The following is a 27,796-nucleotide window of genomic DNA, read 5'->3' on the forward strand; positions in this document are numbered from 1 at the left end:
ACTCTCTGCTGCTTTCACTTTTGACCAGAAGAGGTTGCTGTGTTCCCTGCATATAACAGGAGTGAACGGTCTTGACTGATTCCAAGGGGTTTTTCTATGAGATAAAGAGGAAATAGCAATGAAATGCAGACAATAAAAACACTACAACTGAGTAGGTTTGAAGTAAGTTAACTGCTCTTCGTGCTCTTTAAAACAGTAAAGCAAACACAGTGAAAATGCCAAAAATAAACCATGAACAAAATATTGAAAGCAAATTTTCAGTGTGCTGTAATATGTGTGATAATTGCTGGCTATGGGCAACAAATGTCCCCCAGAAAAAGGAAAATTTTTGTTAATAGCTGTTAGCCTGCAGGCCTTTAACACTGAGCCACCACTAATTGATTATAGATGTCATTTTCATCATTGACAGTAGGGGGCAGGATCCATACATTGATTACACTTCCATTATGCACGGGCCAAGTAATTGTACTGTGGAGCCTATTAACACACAGCTCTGGACAATGTTTTTCCTGTTGACTCATGCACGTTTTATTTGCCTGAACCGTTTACTTCGTTTCAAAAAAGCTGCTCTGACTCTAAAGCGCACGGCTTTTGAAAGGGATCAGAAGGAAATAAAGATTTTAGCTCATATCTTCAAAGTTAAATCTTCCTCAGCCCATTTACACCAATATCTAAACAAGCCCTACGACAGAATCTGAACAGCTGTGAGAGATACGAGTCTCTCTCTGATACCTGTGTTCCCGTGATGCTGGTGATCAAACGCTGTGATAGCATAACATCCCCTCCTGTCTGTCACAGCCTCAGGCTAAACATCAGCAGAGCGCCTTGCAGCTTGCAAATGTTCGCATGACAAAGTTAAAATGTCTCGATTAATATCTGAGTGCTCTGCTGTTTTGTCACTTATCCGTGTTTCTGCTTTAGCTGCTTTTTCCAGCTTGTGATTTCTGCTTGATACATCCACCCTGATAGGGTTGCTGCATCAGCAGGGGAAAGATTCAACCAGTGGGAAGGCTTAATTCATAAGAACTAAAGAATCCCTCTTTGCTCGTGTGCACCTGTGATGATTTGCTTCATGTTACACTTTGATAAAGATGTTTCTGTCTTGATATAAAGGCACTGGTTCCTAAAAATTTAGTTGCTCAATACAGTAAAAACAAAAAAAACCAAACAGTTTGCTTAATGCTCGCCTAGTATTTTGTCATATTTAACCACTAAAACACAGAAAAATTTAAAACCATGATCATGATGAAAATGTGATGCCCTTTTGAGGCATGTCCCATTTAAAAATTTAAAATTGTCGCCCATATATGATATTGTGTAATCCAAATCATTTTAACAAAAGGATAAATTACACTCTTTCACAAAATTGTTTTAGTGCCTTCTCATTCATGGCCTCAGGACATTTATTCATTTCCCAAAAATTAAACCACTGCCCTAGGACGAAGTTCACTAGTGCTAAGAAGTGAAAGTCCCAATAGGAGTGTTCCTCTGTGTCGACAGCTAATGTCTCGCCCATCCATCCTTTAACCAGAACTCATGCGTGATGACATGTGACTTAAAAGCCTGGCTAGTCAGAACTAATTAGCCAGCGCCTAATCAGACAAATTCCTGCACAAGGACACAAAGTGGATTGTGGGGAGCTGCAGGAACCTTCTCTGTGACTGACTCAGTGGAGGTACACAAAAATGATAATAAGCAGATGCAAACTCCATACATGCAAAGGTCACGGCATCAAGTGCAAAAATGGTCAGTGTGAAAAATGTTGTGATCTGATGGCAGGTCTGCTCACTTAACTACAAATAAGAATTAAATGTGAATAAATATGAAGGAAAACTGTTCTCTTATTCTGTGATCTGCTCTCTAAATGTCTTTTTCTCCTGTGTGTTTTCACATATGTTCAACACCCCCCCCCAAAAAAAAAAAAAAAAAACGTTAATCAGTTTTACAGTTCTGCATTTTTACTGGACCTCTGAGACTCAAAATCTCAGTGTACCTGTTGGGAATTTGATTAACATGCTTCACACTCAGTTGAGGGAGCTAAAAAAAAAAGAAAAGGTTGTACACTGCAGCTTATGCTGCCTATGACATAGGGCAGATGGACAACAATGATAAATGGGGAAGAGAGATGGATGTGAGTCAGTTCTTGCTGTGCAAAAGTTGGTCTGACATGGAGATGCTGAGCTGGACAGGGGGTTCAGAGTTGGTGTTTGTTTGGATGGTGTAATCTTAGAAAAGAGAGTACTTCAGAGGATGGGAGAGGACAGGACACCAGATAGGAGAGGACGAGACAGGCAGGAACAGCAGTACAATAATGTCTCTTTACTGTCGGTCCCTGCGCACTAAAATATTGAAAAGCTTTTGTTTTGCCTAGTTAAACATGCACTGATGTGACACAAACTGTGAACAAAGCCATTTCACACACATGGGAATCCTCTACTTTTATAATTTATGATGAAGTGATGACTGCAGCTGTTACCTAAAGTTTGTTCTCGACATCTTAACAGCCACATACTTGAAAAAAATATATTCATCACGGTAAACAAAAGTTCAAATTATAATCTCGGGAAGAGATCAGCAGAAATGACCTCTTTTAATTGGTTGAGGTTTTTTTTTTTGTATCTTCTTTTGTCAAGCAGGTGAAAGATAGTTTAGCTGCTGATCACACAGAGCAGAGCAAATTGTTATACAGGCACTAAAGTACATATCTCTGAGAGCAACCAAAAGGTGCAGTGTCCACAATTACACAATTTTAGTATTGCCAAAAGCATTCACTCGTCTGCCTTCACATGCATATGAACTTGAGTGAAATCCCATTCTTAATCCATAGGGTTTAATATGGTGTTGGCCCATCCTTTGCAGCTATAAGAGCTTTCCACAAAGTTTAGGAGTGTGTTTCTGGGAAATTTTGACCATTCTTCCAGAAGCGCATTTGTGAGGTCAGACACTGATTTTGGATGAGAAGGCCTGGTTCACAGTTTCCTCTCTAATTCATCCCAAAGGTGTTCTATCGGGTTGAGGTCAGGACTCTGTGCAGGCCAGTCAAGTTCTTCCACACCAAACTCGCTCATCCATGTCTTTATGGTCCTTGCTTTGTGCACTGGTGTGCAGTCATGTTGGAACATAAAGGGGGCCATCCCCAGACTTTTCCCACAAAGTTGCAACTTTCAACTCCCAATTGGGAGCATGAAATTGTCCAAAATATCCTGGTATGTGGAACCATTAAGAGTTCCTTTCTCTGGAACTAAGGGGCTGAGCTCAACTCCTGAAAAACACCCCCCCCACCATAATCCCCCCCTCCACCAAACTTTACACTTGGCACAATGCAGTCAGACAAGTACCGTTCTCCTGGCAACTGCCAAACTCAGACTCATCCATCAGATTGCGAGATGGGAAAGTGTGATTCGTCACTCCAGAGAACATGTCTCCACTGCTCTAGAGTCCAGTGGTGGCGTGCTTTACACCACTGCATCTTACACTTTACATCGTGCTCTGAGGGAGTGGTGGCCTAGAGGAGCAAGGCTTCCCCAGGTTGCTTCACATGTTGTGCTGTGTGTGTGTGCTACATACTGCATATGTGATGGGTTAAATGCAGAGACTGAATTTCACAGTATGTATATGTATGTGACAAATAAAGTTGTTGTTGTTGTCTGTGATGCAAGACTTGAATGCAGCTGCTCGGTCATGGAAACCCATTCCATGAAGCTCTCTACGCACTGTTCTTGAGCTAATCTAAAGGCCACATAAAGACTGGAGGTCTGTAGCGACTGACTGCAGAAATTTGGTGACCTTTGTGCACTATGCACCTCAAAATCTGCTGATCCCACTCTGTCATTTTATGTGGCCTACCACTTCGTGGTTGAGTTGCTGTCATTCATAATCGCTTCCACTTTGTTATAATACCACTAACAATTGACTGGAATATTTAGTAGCGAGGAAATTTCATGACTGGACTTTCTGTACGGTGGCATCCTATCATGGTACCACGCTGGAATTCACTGAGCTCCTGAGAGCGACCCAGTCTTTCACAAATGTTTGTAGAAGCAGTCTGCATGCCTAGGTGCTTGGTTTATACAGCTGTGGACGTGGAAGGGACTGGAACACTCGAGTTCAATTATTTGGATGGGCGAATGAATACTTTTGGCAATATAGTGTATTTAGGTGTGGCTTCATTTCTGTTTACTATAACAAATTTCTAACTGTTGAGGAAGCCAGCAAAGTTAGTTCATACCTTGAGGCTAATTACAAATGCTTAGATTGCCAACTACTTTACAGGTGACTCATAGTAAAACAGTTTAAACATCAATATCTAAAACCATTTGTGTTATAGTATCTGTGATATAATCAGTATAAAATAACAGCATAAACTGTAATGCTGTTGAGTTTAGCTAATCAAGAAAAGGTGTCTGCATGCTAATTAGAAAGTCTCAAATGTATTCAAGCATGATGATTCACTATTATTGCTTCTCATTAATTTTCCAGAAAATAGAAAAAAAAAGATGGCTCAAATTCATCTAATAATAAAACTGCAGCAAAGAAACTAAAAAGGATATAAGTGTAGATTCAGTGCTAACACTGGCTGCACACAGTGGAAGTCACAGCTCACCTCAGGTGAAGAAAGAGAAAAGCCCTCATGACTTACTCAGATCTCAGCCTGCGCTCAGTTCAGTCTGTTGGCTATCTAAACCCCAAAGACAGGGGGACAGGGATTGAGCAAATACACAGTGATCATCCTACAGTATAAAACACTGTTCAGAAAGACCCCCCCCCCCCCCCCCCCCACACACACACACACACACACAGAATCTCTCCCACAGTTGTGCGCATGAATTATACATCTCTCTGGAGGATTTGCTTTTTTCCCTGTCCCCCTTCTTTCTCTTTTTCTTAACCTCTGTTTTATTTATTTATTTTTTGTCCTGGCTGTATTAATTAACAACAACATGAGGATTAAATTAATTTATCTTTACAAGTCAGCAAAAAAAAGGTTTTAAATGAACTGCTTTCAAGACATTTGAGCAGGAGTAACAACAGTGACTGATGAAAGCAATTCTACCCTGTCATGGACACCACTGTCAATATCTACATTATCTCTTTGTTTTTTGTGTGTGTGTGTGTCTGCATGTGTAAATGCAATTGAGACCTATGCTTTTCTTTTTTTTTTTTTAGTTTATAATGAATGAATCTACCCGTACAACTCTACAGCTGAAAATATCATGCTTTGCTGTGGTTAAAAAGAACCAATACATACTTCATCTGTAAAAGGTTCATGTTGAAACAATCTAAGTCACTGATGATGAATAAATTATTTCATCCTCACCACATGGGACCTAATTTCTACTGACATTAAAGGCACATGTTTTCAGAAGATGTGGAGGTATGGGTCAACAAATTAAACTGCAGCAATACGTTTTCTGTGTGTGTGAGCGTGACTCTCTCAGATAAAGCAAGCCCTACATACAACAGCCCAGGGACACTCCAGCCATAATTGTGCAGGTGACATTTTAGAAATACTCACACAACAGGGGTCAATTTCTCTTCAGGTCACTGACAATGACATCATCAAACTACTATTAACTCAGCAAACAATCGTAGCCCCCGCTACATCTGTATTGACAATGGATTCCTTCAAAAACAGACAGGAGGCTGCAAGCCTTGCCCTCAATCTAAAACCATAACCTCAGAGTGAATAACCGAAATGCCCATCTAGGCTGGATGGACTGACCGTAAGGAGACAAGAACTAAAAATGACACGGCAAACAAATCTGCCAGCTTTCCTTCTTCTTTTAAAGAGGCACTTGTTCTGTACCTGTCTGCCTCGCTCGTACTTAGACATGCAAACACACGGACAAGCATCCTGTATAGAGGCGTGTGTATTCGAGCAGTGGTGAGGCATAATGAGCACTCACGCCACAAAGTGCTTTGTGTCTTACTCTCTCAGGCGTACTGTGCCTCATATTATTAAACTGTTAATTGGATGTTGCAAAGCAGAGAATGAGTTTTGCACCATGCCTTGAATGTAACCTACTGGGTGTGCCCTTGTTTTAAGATGCCCACAAGGGCAAGGTGTGTATTTGACATACAAACGCCAGGAAAGGGTCCAAATGCAGTCCACTGTTTTTCTGTAATAATAGCTAGCAGCCTTGCTGTTAAATAATTAATGTGGTCTATCCAGTACAAAGTGAATGGCATGCAGACTGCAGTTCACCATCTCATTCTCTATTTCCCCTGATGGACACAATGCACATGACTGTGCTTATATTTGTTTGTCTTCTTAGCACTCTGCCTCGTGCTGCATGTTCATAAATGAAAAAAAAACTTTCCTAAGAGTAATAAAAACTGCTTTTAAAAGCAAGCAATAATAAAGCAATGGAGAGCTAATATGCATTACACTAATAGATTCAAGCCGCTCACACGCACTAGAACAGTTAGACTCTACAAGATAATAGACAAGCTCTCCACGGATGCCTTGATCTCAAATATTTATGTATCAAAATTGTCAATGAATTTAAATATAGATTTTTTTGAGCTGTTCGGTTAGTATAAATTGATATATTCTCTAGCATACCCTTTGTTAAGGCCAAAGTGTTAATGAAAAAGATAAAAAAATCAATCTATAATGAGTAAACCCTATGTTAGTGATCCACTGCCTTGGCTTGCCCCCTCACTGAGCACATGTTGTTTTTCTGTGCTGTTTTTACAAGAAACAGTCTCATTCGGCATTACGGTGCAATAAAAGCACACAAGCATATTGGAGGTTATGGCAGGAGCAGTCACATGATCAATATCGTCCTAATCCTTGCCCCTTCAACTACTTTTCTTCCTTTCTCCCCTCACCACCTTTCCACCCAATCAATTAACTTCCCCAAGTAAACAGATCTGTCCCCATGCTCACTGCTCCCCGCTGTCACCGGATATTCCTCCTCTTCCTCCTCCTTCTCTGCGTCCCAGCCAAGACAGTAAGAGAAACCAGATACCTGACAGACACTGACACTGCCAGCCCTCTTTCAGGGTGTGCAGAGGGAAGAAGGCTAAATAAAGACCAATTACATCATTACATGCATCACTGTGGTTATTACAGACACCGCGACCTCTGAATGGGTCATGGATCAAGCATACAGCAATCTATGTCTCCTCCTAAGCTCTACTGTAGCACTATCATGAAGTCAATATGACAATTTAACTTTCAACATGCAGTGTACTTTTTGTTGCTCTGTGGTTTTGAAATGATTTACACTTTATGAAGTATCTACACACTTTGGTACTGCTCCATGACTTCTTACATTGCTGCACCACAGCTCTCACACTGTAGCAGGTGTTTCTGAAAAGACAGAAGTATTTATCGTCGAAGCACAGACTCACCGCCAGATTTCTACTCTTTTATTTAGACCTCCAGCTGGAAAGCCAGTCTGTCCAGACAATGCTGAAAATGTGTGCTGCTTGTTTATTAATCTTCTCGTAGAAAGTGTTGAGACCTGAACAAATATTTGCATTGCATTTATTTAAGTATGTCAGATTTTGGAAAGACTGACACGCTCACTCAAAATATTTTAATGAAAACATACCGCATGTTGTTTTGCAAATGAAAATACTCAAAAATGAACGCACCACACCATTATATAATGGTGTCTACAACAGGAATCCCAAGAGTCCTTGAACATAAAATTGTTCATTCTTCCAACACACAAGCCAGTAAGATGCAGGCAGGACCAATCTATATCTCCTGTGACCCTCAGCAACATGTCGTTATACTTGCTAATCAGATTTAGAGACAACAAGTGAAAGGATGGCCTCTCTGGGCCGTTTGCTTTCACAAATGGATCTGCTTAATATGGGAGATTAATAGACTACTATCTAATCTTCCTTGTGATTGAAGCTATGATTTGGTTACACAGAACCATGATGGATGTTGAGGCGGCGGCACATGCGAGTCATGTTAACCCTTTCAAGACAGATTGCAAGGTGGCTTTGCAAGTTATTGCTCGTTAAAGGACAATGCAGCACAAACATGACAATAATGAAGACGTCTGCAGGGCCTTCAGATCATGAGAATCAGTCTGGAAAGGACTTCTTGAAGCTCCCAGCTGTGTCAAATTACAATAGGAACTAATCTCATAGGTTGGAAAAAGTAATGGCACCTATGTTGTGTATTTTGTGTGGGATGTTTTGCCCCACTGTTGTATTCACTAAGCATTTTTGGGGTTCTTTGCAAAGGCAGAAAAATATAGCATCTACTCTATCAGAGAAAATAATCTTTTTTTAAAAATTCCTTTTATTTTATATGACATTGTCATTCTTCTTATCTGCACATTTACAGCAAAAGGAATATCGGTTTAGAGCAAAATGGTAAAGAAAATATTATTTATTAGATTACATATGGGCTGTTCTTTTACACTGAAACTCAGTATGCAATAAAACTATAGACAATTTGTAAATGTCAGGGGTGAGAAGAGGATGGATAATTTATGTTTACTGGATCTAAAGAAAAAAGTATTTTAATAACAATTCCTACAATTGTCTCTGGTCTTATGTTGAATGCTTTAAAACTTTCCTTTTGTGGACAGAAGCTTCTGTTAATATGAAATGATTTCCTTTGCATTATTATGAGCATTTCTATGATTATAGTACCAGTGCTCTACTTGCTGTTAAAGGCAAGTTATCACAAGCAAAGGCAGTCAGTGTTAGTAGTTAAACTCAGGTTTGACCTGGCATCACATTGCTGTCTACTTTTAGAGGTTTACTTATAAACTATGCTATCTGAACTGCTGACTCTTATCTGAACTGTGAGATCACAGATAATGACGCCCCACACTGGTTGCTAGGCAACATGGAGATTTGTGACATCACCTATGAGGTCACAAAACTGCCTGCTGCCTAGCAACAGGGGGAAACTAAAAGCCACAAAAATGGGACCACCACTTATGTGAACAACTTCAAACTAAACACAGCACTTGCTCTAGTATTACCCAAAGCCTGAAGCTGATGGGACGAGCAGCTGTCAAAGAACAGTCAGGCAGACATAAAAAGATTCCTCGATTTATTAATGTGTTAGAAATTATGAGCATACCTATAAGATGTTCGTACAGTATGAGCCTTCTGTGCGCCACTCAAAACAAACTGTGAAGCCCGTGGACCTGTTGAAGTAAAAACAGCAAAAACAATTATTTTTTTAATCAATCTAATGATGACTGGAACTCATACACCAGATCCAGGTTTTCAAAATGTGTGTAAAAGTGCTTTGAGCCACATTTCATAACCCACAGTTTTTGGAATAAACTCCTGTTTGTGGGATCAATATTGACAGATGAAGTGCAACGATATGCTGCCAGTAGCTTACTCTTTTGATGCTGTTAAAAAAGAAAAGTCTGGGAGGGTGTTGGACCACCTTTATAAGACCTTGTGTAAATCACAGAGAAAGGCTGTCATCGCCTATAGGGCCTTGTTAGTTGCTACAGAATTGTAGTGACTGATGCCTCACAGGCAAACCAATTATCAGGTACTTAACAGTCTGAACCTGTGATACATCTGTCACAGGCTGAATAGGGATGGGAGGCACATGCAACTCCTTCAGCTACTTTTTCTCGTTTCCCCCATATTTTCTGTTCTTGCCCTTCTCATTTCTGTACATCTCCTTGTTTCCTTTTCCTTTCACTTGTCCTGTATTTCTTTAAGCCCTTGTTTCTCTTCCCCTTTTCTCTGTTCTCTCCGGGAGCCAGCTGGGAAACTGGCCTTGGGAAACAAGCTAGAAGCATACAACCATATGCTGGGTATTTTCATGGAAGGTGTGTGTGTGTGAAAACGAAGCAGGGGGAGCGGTCTGTCTTCTTGTTCAAATGTTCTGCAGTGTAATAGTTAAGTAGGACATTTATCTGGCAGTGGTTTGTCTTCCCCTGTTGTGCTTGTGTGTGTGAGTTCCTGAGTTCCCCCTCTATCCCACAGCTAAATGCCTTCAACATAGAGAATTTCACTTTTTTTTTTTTTGGAAACACACACACACACACGCACGCACGCACGCACGCACGCACGCACGCACGCACGCACACCAAACTGTACAGGCAGACTGCTGAGAGGGAGCTGCAAGAGACTCTGACACAGCTTGCTCATTAGGCAGTTTCTTACTGGATTGAGGCCAAATATCTGCAGGTCATAAACTCACTGATGTAACAGGCAATGCAACTCACATATCTAGGGAAGTGTTGAAAAGCAACACATCTCTTTTTAGGGCTAGCCTCTTATCATTACACACTACTTATCATACTCATCTTGTCCATGAATATGAAGAAATATAACATTTCAGTTCAGGTGTAAGCTGCCACAGATGGGGTCGTCATGAGACCCATAATTTTTCTTTCTCCACAGGAGGCTTGTAATTACACTGTAGATCACACTCCTGTCAGTCCCAATAACTGCTGTTAAAACAGAGGATATTGTTTGCATTATCTTTTTTCAGTCATTTAAAGTGAGTGTGTACTGTCATCCATGTCAACACCAATATCACAGTTGATTTGTAGACTTCACCAAACTTCACTCAAAATGCAGACATGCACATGAACAAAGAAATGAACCAACCAAAAAAAAAAAAAAAAAAAAAAAAATCCAAAAACAGGCAAACAAGCAAACAAACAAAACAATGGAACTGCTTTAACATTTATTTTCCTTTTGATTTAAACTTTTGCTACATGAGAAGTGTTAAAAGCTTGGATCTTGGACCTGGACAAGCCCAGATGAATTACATAGTACAACACAGAATGCTCAGTGCAATAAAACAAACAAATAAATAAATAAAGACAAAGAAGAAGTCCAGGCTAACAGAAAGAAATATTCTATAGATGTGGCTGAACTGAGGAACGGCTGTAAGGAAAAATGGACCAAAATTTCTTGCTGTGCATGTCTGAATCACTGATTCTGGAAAAGCTTATTTATGTTTTTTGCTAAGTTAAAAAAAACAAAAACAATATTGACCAGTTATTAAAGCTAAATTACTTACTTTTTCAACTAGCATTTTAATAGAGAAAAATTGTTGCCTTTGTGTGTTATTAGCAGTAAAAGCAAATTTTTGTCTATACAACATTAGAATTGATCAGTTAAAATAGAAAACCAGGTATTTCCAAGGGTTGACACACATTTTCTCACCACTGCTCATTTGCTCTTGAAAACTCTCTTACAATAGATTATGTGGTCCCTTTCTTACTCTTTTTTACCCTTCTACTTGCAAATACCCCTCCACCACCCAGGATAAGAGCAAAGGGCCAGCCTCTATCTCTCATTAACCTACTAGCTGGATAAATCAAAGTGCAGGGCAGAGAGGAGAACCCCAGCCTTGGTCATTCAGATAAGAAGAACACAACCTACTCCAGCTCATGCCCTACAGCTCAGTGATATATGGATCTGCAGAGGCTAATAGCAAAGTATTGACAGGGAAATGGTGTGCTTATCCTGCTCTCGCATGCTGGTGAGAGGTCCCCAAAGCAGATGGGATACACTTTAGGGAGAGGGAAAGAGGAGGAGGGGGGCAAAAGGATGAGATAGAACTGTACTGGGACAAATTAGAGTCTTTATTGCTTTACTTCAGCTAATTTGACTCTGAGTTTGAGTCTACAAAATAGTTTTGCAATTTCCTTTTCATGTAAAACTGTAATTAGCGGCTGGACATTACAATAAATGAAATTATTTGAATGTACATGTTCTGACATCTCTGACAGCCAATACTGGCTATCTACATCTTATTAGCCTTAATAGGTGATAGTAAAATATTTTAAAGTGCTGGACATTCATAAATATTTCAGCTCTTAAACAGTGCAAAATAACAGAAAAACTACACAGCACAGCATTGAGATTTAACAGGAAATGTTTGCAATAAATATTGTGAGAAGCTGGATGTGGTGTCAGAGGATCGCTAGTTGCTTAACACCTCTCCTAATTTACTCATTTTGGATGTCAATCCATATTCTTCATGTCTATAAAATTCAAAATACAATGGCTATAGCCAGCAATAAAGTTCTCCAACAAGAACCAATAGATAAAAACACGGGCTGTCCTCCCACTAGTGGAGTCTGTAATGCTGGAGTCAGAAGGTTATCACTGTGGCCGCTGCACCTTGTTCTAAGTGACAGCTTTATCAAGCACAACCAAGTCTTGCTCTGATGTGGCTGAAGAGGCAGGAGATGCACTCTAATGGCAACACTTCATCAACCTCTGAGAGGATGTAGAGCGAAACTGCTGCCTCTGATGTTAGATAAAGATGTTGACACAGCTTGATTACCAGACCAGGAGTAATTTGGTTAAAGCCTGCAGTTCACTACACCTGCAGTAGTTCAGAGCTTGTAACTGTCAGTTGATTCTTGAAAACTGAATCGACAGTGCTGAGCCTGTTATGCCATATACAAACAGGATGTAGTGCATGAGCTGGGTGTGCTGCTGTAATTGAAACAAGGACACACCGTGTCCTAGATGATACAGCACCATTACAGAGGGGGTAAGTGAGTGATTTTGGTTCGGTGTGTCATCTGAAGACATTACAACACCTCTCTATGGTTACCAGGGGACACAATGGAAAACTGTAAATAAATGAATGAACAGGGAGGCTGAACAAGATGTTACAGTCTGATGGTGGCTAAAAAAATATGCGAAAGGATGAATGCCTGCCTTTTAATAAAAAAAAAATAAAATAAAATCTTGTTTATACTGTGCTTCATATTGTGGTCATGTGTTGAAGGGGGGAAAAAAAATCAGCTTCTATTGCTTCCGATGCTATCAAATACTGTCAAGAATCTGAGTCAGCATTTTTCTAGCTGCTTATATTCATGAGTGGATTAAAAAAAAAGACTGACAAAAGCTTATGTTATTATCAACGCTGGAATATTATGAGTATGAATTTGCATCAATGAGGGCAAAAACAATGCCCCATTAAATGCTTCCAAATGCCTCTATTCCTCTAAAGGAGACCACTTATGACCAACCTTACATCTGGATGCCAAGCACTGTATGGGGGCCTGTCTATGACTATTATTACCCACTTGACATCTTTATAGTTCCATGGCAGACATCCTCTTCGGCAGATCTAGAGACAGAAATGCAGAATGCCAAAGCGGCTCCACAGTGTTGGTGTGGGACATTGGAGTTTTGTGTTGAAATAATTAGCCTGCTTAGCTTGCCATCTGGGCTCTGGTTTCTGGTGTGTGCCACGAGCCAGGTGCTTCATGGGTAATACCACAGAGAGACATACAGCAGATGCTCATGGGTAGAGCTGCCCACCTCGGCACAGATTTGAAATCAACAAATCCCAAAACAAATCTCAAGGAAAACTACAACAGACAGGACTGGCTGGAGGACAGCCTCTTGAAGCATGCCCATTTAAGGACTTTTTTAAGCAATTGCAATAATTAGTTAAGCCAAAGTTAATGATGTCTGGATAAAATAAAGTAAACTTTCTGTTAATAAACAGCTCTCTTAGGAGTAACTCAGCAACTTTGCAATCTAACCCAGTAAAAATCTACAAAAGTGCATTCTGCTCAGAACTGAATCCGCGATAACCCCCATTTCATCCGACATAAAACCAAACCAAACAATCAACACCCTTATCTATGAAACACAGGTACCATTTGATTACTGCCTTTTCCCCACACAGCTCAAAATCTAAGGAGGTTTAAACATTTTTGAGCAGTTCACTAGGCCAGTAACTTGATAAGAGTCCTGGATTTACTCAATGAGGAAGAAAGTTCCTGAGCAAGCAGCAGGCATGGGGTTGTTGTTCCCAGAGGGCTGGGAAACTGTATCTGCCCTGAAGGAGCATCCTCTTTGGTAAGCACTTCTTATCCAGGCCATCACTGCAGGCCGATAGCGGGAGGGTAATATCCAGTAACTGCAGCTTTATGGGCGATCCAATACTCGGATCAATCCCTAGGACAGGAGGATTGCCATTAACCCCTAAGATCTCTCTTTTCCTCTCTTGTTTTTGCTTTCTTAAAGTGAATCTTTTTTTTTTTTTCTTTTTTGGATACTGAGGCAGAAATCATGAAATCATTTTCAAAAGAGAGAGAAAAAAGCTGCACATATTTCTCTTCAGCATATTTCTTTGAATATCATACTGTCGTTGTCGGTAAAATTGTAAGCCTGTAAGCCTGAATATCTTCTGCATTTCACCTTAAATTGTTTATCACTTAAACATTAACTGTATTTCATAAAGTAACATGAAGCATTGCAAGATGAATAAGCTGTGTACATGTTATTGTGAATATACTGTGGTGTTTCCATGTGTAGGTGTGTCTACTTTCTATTTGGACTGAGAAGTGAGGAAAAAAAAAACATAGGTTTATATTTCTATATCTACAGTATGATTAAGCATGACTGTGTGCAGGCTTGTATTTGAGAGTGTGTACATGTAGTGAAAGCTAGAAAGACAGTTAGAAAAGAGAGACTTTGTTTGAAACTCCCAATACTTTGGGGAGTATTGCCCCATATACTGTCCCATGTGACAGAGCAAAAGAAAGCTAGAGTGAACTGAATATATGTAGCTCTTGCTGAGCATTTCTATTGCTCTCACTGAATATAAATGGATAAATAGCTGCTGAAATGAGTTAAACGTCATAAAAAATTACACTCGTTGTTACAAAGTGGGAATTTTACAAAGAAAAATCACAGATTAAAATCGATCACTGCAGATAGATTCGATTATTTAAAGGTAAATTCACATGCATTTTTGGTGTCAGCAGGATCTCAGATTTATTCATACTTCACTGAGTAAACACCCATAGTTGTGTGATAGAGGTACAGCAGTTCACTTCATATCAGCCATAAATTGCACAATGGAAATAATCAGTTCTTAATTTAGTCCATAGCAGAAGTAGTTACACATTACCACTGGGGTAACAGAATCAAACAAATGGACTACATAAGAAACAGATTCAATCCTTCAATTTAACTTTTAATATGCAACATGTATTTTATCAGTGTATTACAGAGAATGATTTACCACCAATTCAGTTTTTCTAGTCAAGCATTTTAATCAGTCTGATGGAAGTGTAGCACGATGTGTGTATTTTTAATAGTTAGTAATATTAGTGGTGTTGTTTCAGTTTTTTTTCTTAATTAAGATGAAGAAAGCACCGACTCTGATCGATGTGAAACAGTGGAAGGCATTTCTTGTAGCAGTTAATAAACACAAGTGTGGGAAAACACAGCTACAACTGACAAGTGTTTCCTTAAACTGAAGCAGTTTAGGTCTAACTAGAGAAGTTTCACTTACCTCGAGACCCCAGAGTGTGATCGCAGGTGTAGAACAGGAAAGTTGAGCACATCCTCTTTTTTTTTTTTTTTTTTTCCACGCAAATGTCAGAGGCCATGAGGCAGCTAGCTGCGCCTGGCTAAATCGCAGTAACAAGCCTGGTTGCGAGGGAGCCGTCCGGGTGGGCCGGTGGCCGGTTTGTCGGAGGGTTGGTCAATTGGCCTGGCAAGAAGAGACAAGGGGACAGGCACACGGGGAGAAGAGCTGAGCTGGAGTGGGCTCTGCTGGAAGGCTTTTTCGCCTCTCCTTCCCTGAATGAAAGCAATCCCTAAGAGTGAATGGGTAATGAGAGACTGGCTCCTGAGATTTTAGCTTTCTTAATCATGTTCATAATTAATTCAAGAACATTGATAATTTCATTACATTCTTTTTGTCTTATCAATAAATGATGTGCCTGCACTTTTGGTCTTGTGTATACGGGAGAGAGGGAGGAAGAGAGGGAGAGAGAGGGACAAGAGAAGTAATACTGCACTAAAAGCACAGGAGATGGAAAATGATACAAACAGGGAAGTGGTAATTATAATCTTTGACCAAGCCACTGGAAGCACAATATGAAGTCAAGTGGCTACAAATAATTAATAAGGCCTCCTGGTGTGTGTGTGTGTGTGTGTGTGTACGTGCATGTGTGTATGTGAATGCATGTGTGTGTGTGGTAAGAGTGAGGCACAGGGGGAGGGTAAGTGCTGACAAATGTCTTTTCTGAACATTATTTCACAAGCCCTCTTAGTGGCTGTTTTTACAAAAGAAAATAGCGTGACATAACTAATAAACAACACATTCTCACCAACATGATATACGAACTGCTGCTGTTAGGTTGTCAGTAATACACTCACCTTTAGTCCTCACCTTTAAACAGGGGTAGAGGCTGGAGGGTGCTTGTCTTATAATGCCCTTCAGATCCAATAAGGGTTCAGATTTCAGGAACATTAGTGCAGTGAGGCAGTTTTTAAAAGACCATTCTCCTCCCTCCCTTCTCTCCTCTTCATGCGCCCTCTGTCAGGTCAAGAAAAGAAGACGAGGAGAGCCATTTTCTATCTTCTGGCATATACAGTTTCGAGTTATTTGGCAGCAGGAATAATGAGATAATATGCATTTTTAATAGTTCGCCTTCAGAATATTCAATAACCCTTCACCTCTTTGCGTGCAGTTATAGATTCTGTGCTTTATCAATCGAACTTTCTGTTCAAAACTGAGCTGGAAATAGAACAAGAAGGAGCGAGAAGGGGAAAAAAAGAGGATGTAATGGATATGTTTCCTAAAAATGCTGTGAGGATGATGGAGTCTGAGGAAGGCTCTGACTCACAGGCTGCTCTTTTGCTCCAAAACAAGTAGATGGATGGCTTTGAGGAGCCTAATCTGACAGTGAGTGACTGCTCTGTCAAAGGGCTAATCTTCTCTCAGAATAGTGGAGTAGGTTGTTTATTCTGATCAGACGTCCTTGATATATAATCATTAACCTATTGCTATTTAAACTGATATGTTGTGATGTGAGACGTGTTGTAAGGGGTTAGCATAAAGACACCACAGAAATATCTCATTGATACATTTTGTGTCTAAAAATAATTGGTTGGTGAATTTTTACATGAAATCAGGGTCATTTGACCCTAACAGCAGTGCAGTCGCAGCATTTCAAGGCTGTTTGATTTCTGTCGGTTTCTAATGGATTTCCAGCTTGTGACACACTACAATATAGATTGGTAAAGCTATATGAGGCATTAGAGATTCAAGTACTTTATGTCCTATTTATTCCTTATGTGCCACAGGCCTCCTATCTTGAGATATGACCAGCTCAACACAAGAAACCTTTAATAAAATAAAAAAGTAAAAAGGGGAAAATAGAGATTTACAGCTGGCCATTTTGACAGTAGACTTGATATAAGGTGTTCATAACAAGTTTTGCATTTTATTCCTGGTCCCCTCACACACATTTAAATCATATTTTATGTGATCTATGTATGCAGCACTCATCCTCTCTCTGTCACCCAATCTCTCCAATGTGTCCCTCTTAAACAGATTGCTACAATACTTGTAATGATGGTCTTTCCCAGCTGTGCTGCAGGAGAGGGGAAGGGAGCAGCAGGCCATAGTATTACCATAATACCCGCTCCCTCCCTCCACTGTCCCATGGGCCCTTGTGGGGCTGCATGGGGATGCGGGGCAACTCTGCTGTGGAGGGGACTCAACTGGCTGCCGGTCCTGCAGGCTGTGTGAATGTGTGTGTGTGTCTGTGTATGCCTGAATGTGTGTGACTGTGACAGGGCTGAACCTGCCTGTGGGCGATGTAATAAAAGCGCCACACACTGCTGGTAGTGATGGTGGCACTGCTGCTGTAGCTGCAGAGAAGGGGATAAATATAAACCGGGCCCGCATCAAGGAGACGGCCCTCCAGTCACAGCCTGACTTACATCCTAATAATTAGGCCCCTTTCCAATAAAACAGGGATTTGTAGCCATGCATCTCTTTTACTTGTGTTTGCTCCTGCAGTGGGAGGGATGCATGATCCGGGTGAAGCAGAGGCTGTGAGAGGATTTGATTTCAACAGTATTATAAACCAATCAGCAACATTTGCCCAATTTAATTTGCGACAAGAAGAATCTGCATCGACTTCTTCTCCTGGAATTACATATTTGATATATTTATTTTTATTTTTTACAAATATTACACACACACACACACACACACACACACACACACACACACACACACACACACACACACACACACACACACACACACACACACACACACACACACACACACTTACTTTGATATACTCTCCCCTCTCTGATGAAGCCTGATCAATAGATGAGGCATGCAGGTTGCTGTTGTGTTTTACCTTAAGCCTCCTAATGTGCCCTGGCTAATCTTTACTCCTAGAAATCCTGATCTGAAACCCACCTCTTTCTCTTTGTTCTGTGGTCTCACACAGTCCTAGATGTTCATTATGTGTACTGATTTGTATTATTGTGTTGTTTCACACATCCCTTCTAAACTACAGTGTTTTGGATAATATAATATACTGCAGTTCAACTGGAACTTGTAAGAAAATATCCTGGAATCTCACAATCACGATTATGTATTGAAAAGGGCACATTATTATTTTCTTATAGAACAACAACATATCAGGCAGGTTTTACACCCCTTTTTAAATTTATTATCTTCTTTACCTCTGGCTACTCAGTTGTCACTTGATTTCAGTATAAATCACACTGATGAGAGTTTGAGGATTTCCAAAAGTCAAATCGGAAAGAGGGAGGGAGAGAAAAGTAGAAAACTACATGCACAGAGAGAGAGAGAGAGAGAGAGTGGGGAGGCAGTCTAGGCAGGGGGTATCAGGCTAATTAAAGCAAGCATTTGTCAGAGATTAAGCCTTAAACAGAAAAGGTCATCTGAGCACCAGAGCACACTGTTTCGCTGCTGTGCTCTTAGGGCAGTCTAAACCTTTCTGAGCTAAATGGTAAAGATGCTATTTGCCAGAGATGGGGGAGGGGATCGAGATCCCAACCAGTGACAAGAATGACACTTGGGTCATTGGTTCTTCACTGTCCATTACACATGCTGGTCAAATATGGCAATCGGTGTCATTTAGGGATGAAAAATAAGTGCTGGGACAAGATCAATAGATGCAGCCGTCTGTGCCAGCTGTGATTAATTGACTGTCACCAATTAATGACTGGCCTGCTCTAAAGCAAAGCAATCGCAGTGGGACAATGAGTATTTCTTTCATTTTGGTCTGATATTGGTTATTTTAGGACAGGTTACCCTGGAGTAAATTCATTAACCACTTCTTTTACAATTTTGCAGGCTTGCTGTGGCACACTGAAAAGTATCTCTGACAGCATGTTAGGCGCTCTCTGAAGTCATTTTCGATATTGAGATTAATATAGGCTCATATGAAAGCTTGCACCTAACATCCACACTGTTTTTTTTCAGTCCAAATCAGATGCGGTTACTAAAAATATTTGAATATATTCTTGCTAGTATATGCCTGCTGTTTCAAAAGTCTGTATACATTAATATATTCTCATTGTAGAGGGATAGTAAAAAGTAACACTGAATAATGGCATGTAAATTGACTCTGCACTGAAGTCGCTCTCCAACTTATTTAACTTAAACTATTCATCACATACATTTACTCCACATGTTCTCTGGTGGTGAAAAATGAGTGAGAACAAGAGGAAGACTGTGATTCATTTTATAGGCCACTGAAAACAATCAAACAAGTACTGGTGATGTTTTCAAACTGGGATCAGTGTACAAGGTTATTTTGAAGTCAGTCAATTCTAATCATATTAGATCCTGAGAAGATGTCCTGGTTTAAGATACAATGTGCACAGGACATGTTGGTTTAGATATGAGTAATGGCTCCGGAGGGCTAAGCTGTGGGGAAGATGTCATTTGAAATATTTGTAGTGGAAATTATGCTAATATTAGGTCACTCTGTATTGTTATTTAAAAATTAGATCATTTAGGCCGATAAAATATTGCAGTGCATTCTTCTTTAACTGAATGAATTAGACATTTGTGGCATCTAATTAGGGATTTTCAACTTGCACTTAGTTCTTTTCCTTTGATATTTGGACATTGTTGTGGTTTATCATTTTACAAAAACAATAAAGCTAAATATCCTGTTGTTACTGGGAGCTGACCTAGTAAAAAACAAACAAACAAAAAAAAACAAATTTCTTAATATTTCCTATTCAGTAAGTTATCCTCTACTTCAAGTTTTGCCAGAAGTTCATTGTGTAAATAATACAAGAGTTACTAGAGAACAGCTATATTTGTTTACAGTATAACCCAAATAGAAAGCATCGGTTGTGCTGCTGTATATCTGGAAATTTAATATCTATTTATTTATTTTTTTACTACATTAAACCATTGAAAACCCTTTTAGGACTTTATATTTGAGGTTCATTTTTAAAATAATTTACCAGTATACCAGTATAATCTGTGAGATGCAAATTACACCCAAAGTTTCAGCAATCCCCTGGATGAAAGGTAGCTTTATAGATTTTTATAGGCAATACAGCCGTCTTGCCCATCAACTGTAGGAGTGTATTCGGTGATGGAAAATGTTGTAGTTTGTATCATATGTGCACATAGTCATATTTGCATTGCAAAATGCAGTGATGTGCAACTGCCGCTGCACCATTTTCCCAAATACAAGATAGTAACTTAAAACTAAACTGAAAATGATTAAATGCATGGCCAAAATAGGAAATAGTGTTTAAACTATATGGATAAATAATTATATGTAAAATTAAGTCTGCCTTTTCAACAAATTATTAATGATTGCATTATTTTTTAATAGAGACAAACACGTTACTCAGCACACAATAAACCAAAAGCCCCAGCATATACATTGGTGTAAAACGTTAGTCACTGTTGTTATAATCATCAGTGGATGCTCAACACATAAATGCTTGCTTAAATGAGCTCTGTACTTGGAGCACCAATAATTACTGTATTTATATTAGGCCTCAGTCCATTAGGACTCCTCTCAACTTAGCAACAGTCAAGAAACCAGTGGATGAGATTGCGGTGGCCACGGCCATCTTTGATATACAGTCGATGAGATGGAACCTTCGATCATCAGATCATGCCAAATCATCTCAACCTGATTTAAGTCCAGACTTTAAAATGGCTTAGTAACACTTTCTATACTGATAAATGTCAGTGACTTTGTCTCTCATCTGTTCTTGAGTTTCTTTAGATCATGGCATGATGTGTTGCTTTTTGAGATCTTTTCGTCTACTTCACTTTGTCAGACAGGTTCTATTTAAATGATTTCTTGACTCAGCAGGTCTGGCATTAATCAGGCCACTCCACGACTAGTAATGTTTTTCCATTGATTTAAAAAAATTTTTTTTTAAACACTGGCAAATGATAAAGCTACTATGCCTCGGCTCAACAGTGACTAGCAGACATTAAAACAACATACTCAGCAAAACCTCTTTAGGGAGACATGTCAAACCCAGGTGTAAATAATAGCAATTAAAAACTATGGGTCGACAGCCAACTGTTACCTGTTTCGCGTGTTGGCGACTTACAGCCTTTTGACCCGTTTGGCTTCCCGTAGCAGCGAGGCTTGGCGCGCTGCGCGGAGGTTTGGTGGGGGAGTTGTACCTCTTTGGGGGAAGTTCGCTGCATGTCCTGTACGTTTATGAAACTATGGCTCTGAACTACCAGACATCGACTCTTTCTCTCACGTTGCCAATTTCCTGCCAGATATGCCTCGGAAAGGTAAATGCAGTTCGCCCCCCCCCCCCACCCCCGTCCTTTTTTGTTTTTTTCCGTTAACGCGCAGCGGACGTTAAACAAACTGCTGCCTGCACAGGTTAAATGGAGGCGACCGTTGTTTGTTGTGAATCCCAGAGTTAATCTGCTGGTGTTTTTCTCGGTACAGGTTAGACAGCCGGTCATTTGTTCCAATCACCACGTGTTCTGCTCGTCCTGCATGGAAATGTGGTTAAAGAAAGCTAACCAGTGTCCCACCTGCAGAGTCCCCATCACAGCAGAAAACCCCTGCAGGGAGATCATCGGTGAGTAGTTGCGGGCGCACAAAGGGAAGCAGGTTTGTAGCAAAAGAGAAGACGTGAGCATCTCACAGCTGAGTCTTCTCTTCGTTATGCTCCAAGTAAAAGCACGGCCTCGAGTTTTGCAGTCAAGGTTCTGCCAGCTGTAACGTTTGTTTTTAGCAATATTTAAGTTAATAATGCAAGTCTCATCACATATAGTTAGATTTACTTGTTGCAGCTTCACAATAAGTCAGCATGAAAATGACTCCTTCAGTAACTCACGCATTGTTTACAGTGTTTAATCGTTTGACAGGGACTTGAACTCTCTTACTGCAGGCTTATCGTCAGTCTGTAAAACTGTATTCCTCAATCCACAAACCAAAAAGCATACAGTTTATGCGAGCAACAGTAGCGTGAGCTAATATATCTAAAATTGCTATGCTGAAAAAAAGTATTTTAAGGTTTGATTTGAACTTATGGGATGAATGAATATTGGATTGGATTCTGTGATTTTATTTTTGATTATACAGACCTGTTTTATTTCTCCCTGTTTTTGTTAGTCAGTTCAAGTTGGATTTCTTTGCAACATGGCCAGACAGTACTCACCGACATGCAGGCATGTAGCCCAGCTTAGCCCCAAAGTCATTCACTAGTGTATTTCTTGCAAAAAAAAGTTTATTATTGCAGTTATTTAATATGTGCAGCCTGAACTTTAATATCATTGACCACTTCATTAGGTACATTTGTTCAACTGCTTGTTAACACAAATATCTCATCGGTCAATCATGTGACAACAACTCAGTCCATTTAGGCATATAGACATGGTCAAGGGAACCTGGTGAAGTTTAAATAGAGCATCAGAATGGGAAGACAGAGAATTTAAGTGTCTCTAAACATGGTGTGGTTGTTGGTGCCAGACTGGCTGGTGTGAGTATTTCAGAAACTGCTTATCTTCTGGGATTTTACCACACAACCATCTCTAGGGTTTACAGAGAATATTCTGAAAATATCCAGTGAGTACCAGTTCTCTGGGGGGGGGAAATGTCTTGTAGATACCAGAGGTCAGAGAAGAATGACCAGAGTAAAACGAGTTGATAAGAAAGCAACAGTAACTCAAATGACCACTTGCTGCAACCCCTTGGTTGTATGAAGAAGAGCATCTCTGCATGCATATGTCCAACCTTGAAGCAGAAGACCACACCAAGTGCCACTCCTGAAAGCTATGAACAAAGAAGCTGAGTATTGTTGCTGCCCATGTCCATCCCTTTATGACCACAGAGGACCCATCTAATGATGGCTGCTTTCAGCAGGATAACATGCTCTGTTACAAAGCTCAAATCATGTCAAACCGTTTTCTTGAACATGACAATGAGTTCTCTGTACTCAAAAAGATCTAAATCCAATAGAGCACTTTTGATGGATCCTGACTTGATGGAGAATGAAGAAAGGAGGAGCAATCATAGGCTGTCTCTGACCTTGTTATTGCCTCCTGGAGACCATCATAGATGTGCAGCAACCATGTGATGCTATCATGTCAATATGGACCAAAATCTCTGAATATTTCCAGCACCTTGTTGATGTATGCCACGAAGAATTAAGACAGTTCTAAAAGCTAAAGGGGGTCCAACCTGGTACTAGGAAGGTGTTCCTAATTAAGTGTCTGACTGTTGCTCCTACATACATTTGTATGACAAGATTAAATTAACAAAATAAAGAGAGCATATTTTTTGAGATTTCCATAACTTTAATCTAATTTGGGGAATACATCTTAAAACAATAAGACTAATCTTTGTATTAAAAAGAGAGTTAATGTTAACTGTTTCAAAATTGGAGCATTTGACTAAAAAAAATTGTGCGACAAATACAGGGCTACAAGATTGTTTCCTTATGAAAATCAGTCACAGTTTCCTTGTGCACTTAGTTTGCCCACATTTTAAATGACTTCTTTGTTACTCTACTGCTGTGCTAAGGCAACAGGAAAGGCACATAAAAGCCAGCTGATGTTACCTGGAATATTACTTAACGCATCAGATCACAAAACACATTGTGTCTAACTGTTTACTGTACTCGTGTGTTTCTGTTACAGGAGGAACAAATGAGGGTGATCACAGTGATAGTCCTTCTAGGAGAAAATGTCTCAGAAAAACAAGAGGCGAACTGCTTTTACGAGAGTATGAGGTATTGCTTTACATGCTGTTATGTTAAGTATGCCTTTTTTTTCTGCTGTAAAAAGCAGTTTGAGGCTGTTGGACATGAATCAAGAGGGTTATGACAGAAATTTTAGAATATGCTGGAATGGGGCATGCTGAATTCTGTAGAATCTGTAAAAAGGATTATTCTTGATTACAATGTAGTGTCCCACTTTGTACTTGCAAAAAAACATTTTATTTAATCCCAGCTAAACTAATATCTGGCTCACTGTATTGCATCTTATGAAGAAGACCCATTAAATGTTGTTTCTAAATGCTGTTTTCAATTTATAAAAACGTCTCTAACAGGAGGAAATTGAAGGGCTCATGAGGGAAAACGAGGAGCTGAAAACTAAAAATCAAAGCCTGGAGGAGCAACTGAAGACTGCTTTGGATCCTTGCAGTATTAATACAGTGCAACTGGATGACAAAAGGGTCGCCCCGTTTGTCCTGGAAGAGTGGACAAACAAGCTGCGAGCTGCCACAGATGTCTGTGATAAAGTAAAGAAGGACATGGATAAGCTTAAAGAGGTATGCAGCCTGCAGCCTGCACCATTTAGGACATTGCAGGTTTTAGTACTACAGTAAATAGAGCCTTGAAGCAGAGCTGTACTGTTTTGCTGGTAGATCCAGTTAAGCTTTCAGTTTTCTTGTACTTTGGTTACATAAAGAATGCTTTACTGAAACATTTGAAAGTGAATTACATGTGATTGTTCAGAATGAATACTTTATATAAGGAAAAACATAATGGCATTATTGCAGTATTATTTATTTACTTAAAAACGAAATTGATGCCTTTGCAAAGGAAACTAGCCTTGCTTACTTGTTTTATTCTCCCAGTGGACAATTTTTGTGCTGATTATATACGTAGGAGATAAGAAATTTGACAAACTGACTTGCTGCACTGATGGCATTCTTTTGTAGTACCACACTCAAATTCAAATTCTTTTTTCCTTGATTTTTAAATGCCTGAGTGGCAGTAGGACTGAAAATACTTGAATTCAGAAATTAAAAGATGTGGCCCAATACCTTTTTTTCCCATATAGTGCAACTTGTTTTGGTTTTTTTTTTTTTTGAATAATGGAAATGTTTTAATGTTTACTTTACTACCTTTAGGCAAATAAGGCATTGCGGTCTCAAAATGTTGACCTTGTGCAAGAAAACATGAGACTGAAAGCAGAGGTTGCAAGCAGATCTCCTCAGAAGTAAGTATCCTGACTTCATTTCTAAGTCTCCTTAGGTTTATATGTAAGTGTAGAGTCAAAATCATTTGAGTGTGCTTGTACTGGATTTATGAAAAATGTTGAGAATTAAAAAAATAAGCAGGTTTTAACAACCCCATTTGTAATCCACCTCAGATTGACTCAAACTGACGGCACATGTAAGAATTTGGTCAGGAGTAGCTTTGGTACAAATGAGATGAGCAAACATTTTGGAAGGAAAGACCAGATCAGAGGAGATGGGCAACATATTGCTCTGTTGACTAAATGGAAAGTTGCCAAATCAAAGCCTAATATGCAGCTTGGGCATGCAGTGTAGAGGTGTAGCAGTAAGATATAACTGCTCAGGCACACATGCATCTCAAACTGCAGTACCTCTCCATAACCACAAAGGTGCTCACATCTGGCAAGTCTCGAGTTTGATTAAAGATATGATCACTTCCACATCAGTACAAGGTTTTAGAAATAACTTTTGTGGCTTTTTCTTAAGAGGTAGTTAAGATAAAATATGATTCTAAGTTGGTTGTACAATTGAGGCACCTGGTTTTCTCTCATTCTAATACCCAACTACTACCATCAGCCCATTCAACATTTCATCATTTCAAAGATACAATAACAAAAAAAACGTGTCACTCAGGTTTGAATTTTCTGTTGTGAATTAAAGACTAAATGATCTGTCCCCAGGTTTGGTCGATACACAGTCGCAGCGCTGGAAGCTAAAATTCAGCAGTATCAGCGTGACGTAGACCACTTGAAAAGGGCTCTTGAGCGCAGTGACCAGTACATCGATGAGCTGGAGAATCGGGTCAGGGTGTCTGAGAAGAGATATCTTGAAGTGCAGGAAGCATGTGGGAGTTGCAAGACTGCAAAGGAAACTCTCTCACAGCAGCAGAAAGTCAACATGATGATGAGAAGCTTGAGCGACAATGAGAGGAAGTCGATTTACAGCAATCCAGAGGCAGAATGTGGAACATTTTCTAGAAGTCACAGTTTGATGTTCATGCCGTCTACAGTTCACGAGGAGTTCAATAAGAATCTGACAGCAAAGCAGAAAATCGAGGACTCGGAAAGCACCTCCTCTGACTTTATGCCCAGTACGCCGTCATCTGCTTTCCGGTCCCTGACTCTGAGAAGCCCTGGCATTCGTGAAAAGAAAGTTGCATTTAAACCTGGGTCTTATCTGAGGAAGCTTGATTTTGAAGAGGTTCCCAGTCCTGATAAGAGCAGCACCACATTAGAGAACCAATTCAATGGTTTTGAGAAATTCCCCAAAGGCTTGCCTCCAAATGACATGGAACCCTCAAAATCTGTCTTCTGGGCAGGTTGGGACAAATCCAACTCTAATGACCAGCCATGTCCAGGTTCAAGTAAAGGAAGCTCAATTAATGGATCTACTAATCTTGTGGTTGATCAACCTGATAGTTTTCAGATGTCAAGTGAGGCCTCTATGGATGCAGCCTACCTGAACAAAATCTCAGAGTTGGACTCCATGATGCTGGAGGGTGAGAGTTCCTGTAGCCCAGCGCTCTCCGCTGATTCCTCTCTTCCCGCAGACATGGGCAAAGCATTAGTTCCAGAGGCTCAAATGTGTCCCGATGCCTCATCAAGCCATAGTGATAAACTAGTGATGCACAACAAGCATAACAACCCCCAACCATGTGACAACATGGAGGGCATCTTCAAAGACAAAGAAGCTCCAGAAGGCTCTGCAGAGGAAGGTTTTGCTGCATTAGTGTCGGGTAGGAAGAATGGTGTCCAAGTGCCTAACTGTGCCGGGCGTGGAGGGGCCTCTCACACTGAAGAGCTGTCTTTTGATTTGCTGTTTGATCCTCTAGATGAGAATAAGGCAGGTCCCTCTGGCTTTCCAGCAAGCCAAGATCATGATCATGTAAACCCCTCCTCTTCCTCCTCTGGCTGCACTGCTGGTAAACCTGTGAACACAATAAGAGACAGACACACGTTGAACAGCAGCCAGCCAATAAAGAGAAAGTCCCACAGTCCCTTTACCATAAGCAGTCCCACCAAACTTTCAAAGCTTATGTGAAAAATGTCAAACCAAACCTCTGTTCCTGGTGTGCTTCCTTCCAGTGGTACTATGTTTTGGTCAGGCTTCAGAATAAATGTGTTAATATGATGCTAGGGGGTAACTTATTGTTTCTTTTTGTCATTTCTCTGTTGTGATATTGCATCAATTAAGCTAAAACAAGACAGGAGTGTTAGTTTCTGTTCAGTGTGGTTATAGGCCTCATTAGTGATTACAGTCCTACTCTTAACCCAGGCTGTTGTGTTCCACTGTAGTTTGGGCTGAGACATTTTTCCAAATACACTTTCAGCCTTGTTTTCCATGTTCTGCTAATGTGGTCTTTATAGTACTTTTTTATGGTATGCAATACTCAAGACAGATGAATGTGATTATCATAAAAAACTGTAATGTATATTAGGAAATAAAACAGAAATGCATTAAATAAAACAAAAAAAAAATAAAGGTTAATTTTGTCTTTCTGCCCTTTTTTCTTTTGCATGGCCTTACTGTGGTGTGATCACTGGTTTTGGGGATTAATATGTATTGTGTACGTTTTTTTTTTTCTC

At 39.9% G+C, this 27,796-nt stretch overlaps 1 protein-coding gene and 1 long non-coding RNA gene across 2 annotated transcripts; one reads left to right on the forward strand and one right to left on the reverse strand.

The window, feature by feature from the left end:
* Positions 1 to 21,498, reverse strand: LOC115776460 (uncharacterized). Its single transcript, XR_004019460.1, has 4 exons — positions 21,307 to 21,498; positions 16,114 to 16,273; positions 15,242 to 15,442; positions 1 to 94 (listed from the first exon to the last, which is right to left on the reverse strand). It is a non-coding gene; the product is annotated as an uncharacterized LOC115776460 (long non-coding RNA).
* On the forward strand, positions 21,326 to 27,662 carry obi1 (ORC ubiquitin ligase 1). The gene is made up of 6 exons (XM_030724159.1): positions 21,326 to 21,523; positions 21,687 to 21,822; positions 23,885 to 23,976; positions 24,297 to 24,518; positions 25,104 to 25,192; positions 25,892 to 27,662. The coding sequence occupies exons 1-6, from the start codon at positions 21,452 to 21,454 to the stop codon at positions 27,249 to 27,251; spliced, it is 1,971 nt and encodes a 656-aa protein (XP_030580019.1). The 5' UTR covers positions 21,326 to 21,451; the 3' UTR covers positions 27,252 to 27,662.
* The last annotated feature ends 134 nt before the right edge of the window (positions 27,663 to 27,796 follow it).

The sequence above is a fragment of the Archocentrus centrarchus genome, chromosome 3 (genome assembly GCF_007364275.1).
Source record: "Archocentrus centrarchus isolate MPI-CPG fArcCen1 chromosome 3, fArcCen1, whole genome shotgun sequence".
Lineage (NCBI taxonomy): Eukaryota > Metazoa > Chordata > Actinopteri > Cichliformes > Cichlidae > Archocentrus > Archocentrus centrarchus.

Bases quoted from the DNA above. Each gene is read 5' to 3' on its own strand.
- obi1 (XM_030724159.1), top strand. From the start codon at position 21,452: ATGGCTCTGAACTACCAGACATCGACTCTTTCTCTCACGTTGCCAATT. The intron at 23,977-24,296 runs GTATTGCTTTAC...CGTCTCTAACAG, and splicing joins TGCTTTTACGAGAGTATGAG to GAGGAAATTGAAGGGCTCAT. The intron at 25,193-25,891 runs GTAAGTATCCTG...ATCTGTCCCCAG, and splicing joins GCAAGCAGATCTCCTCAGAA to GTTTGGTCGATACACAGTCG.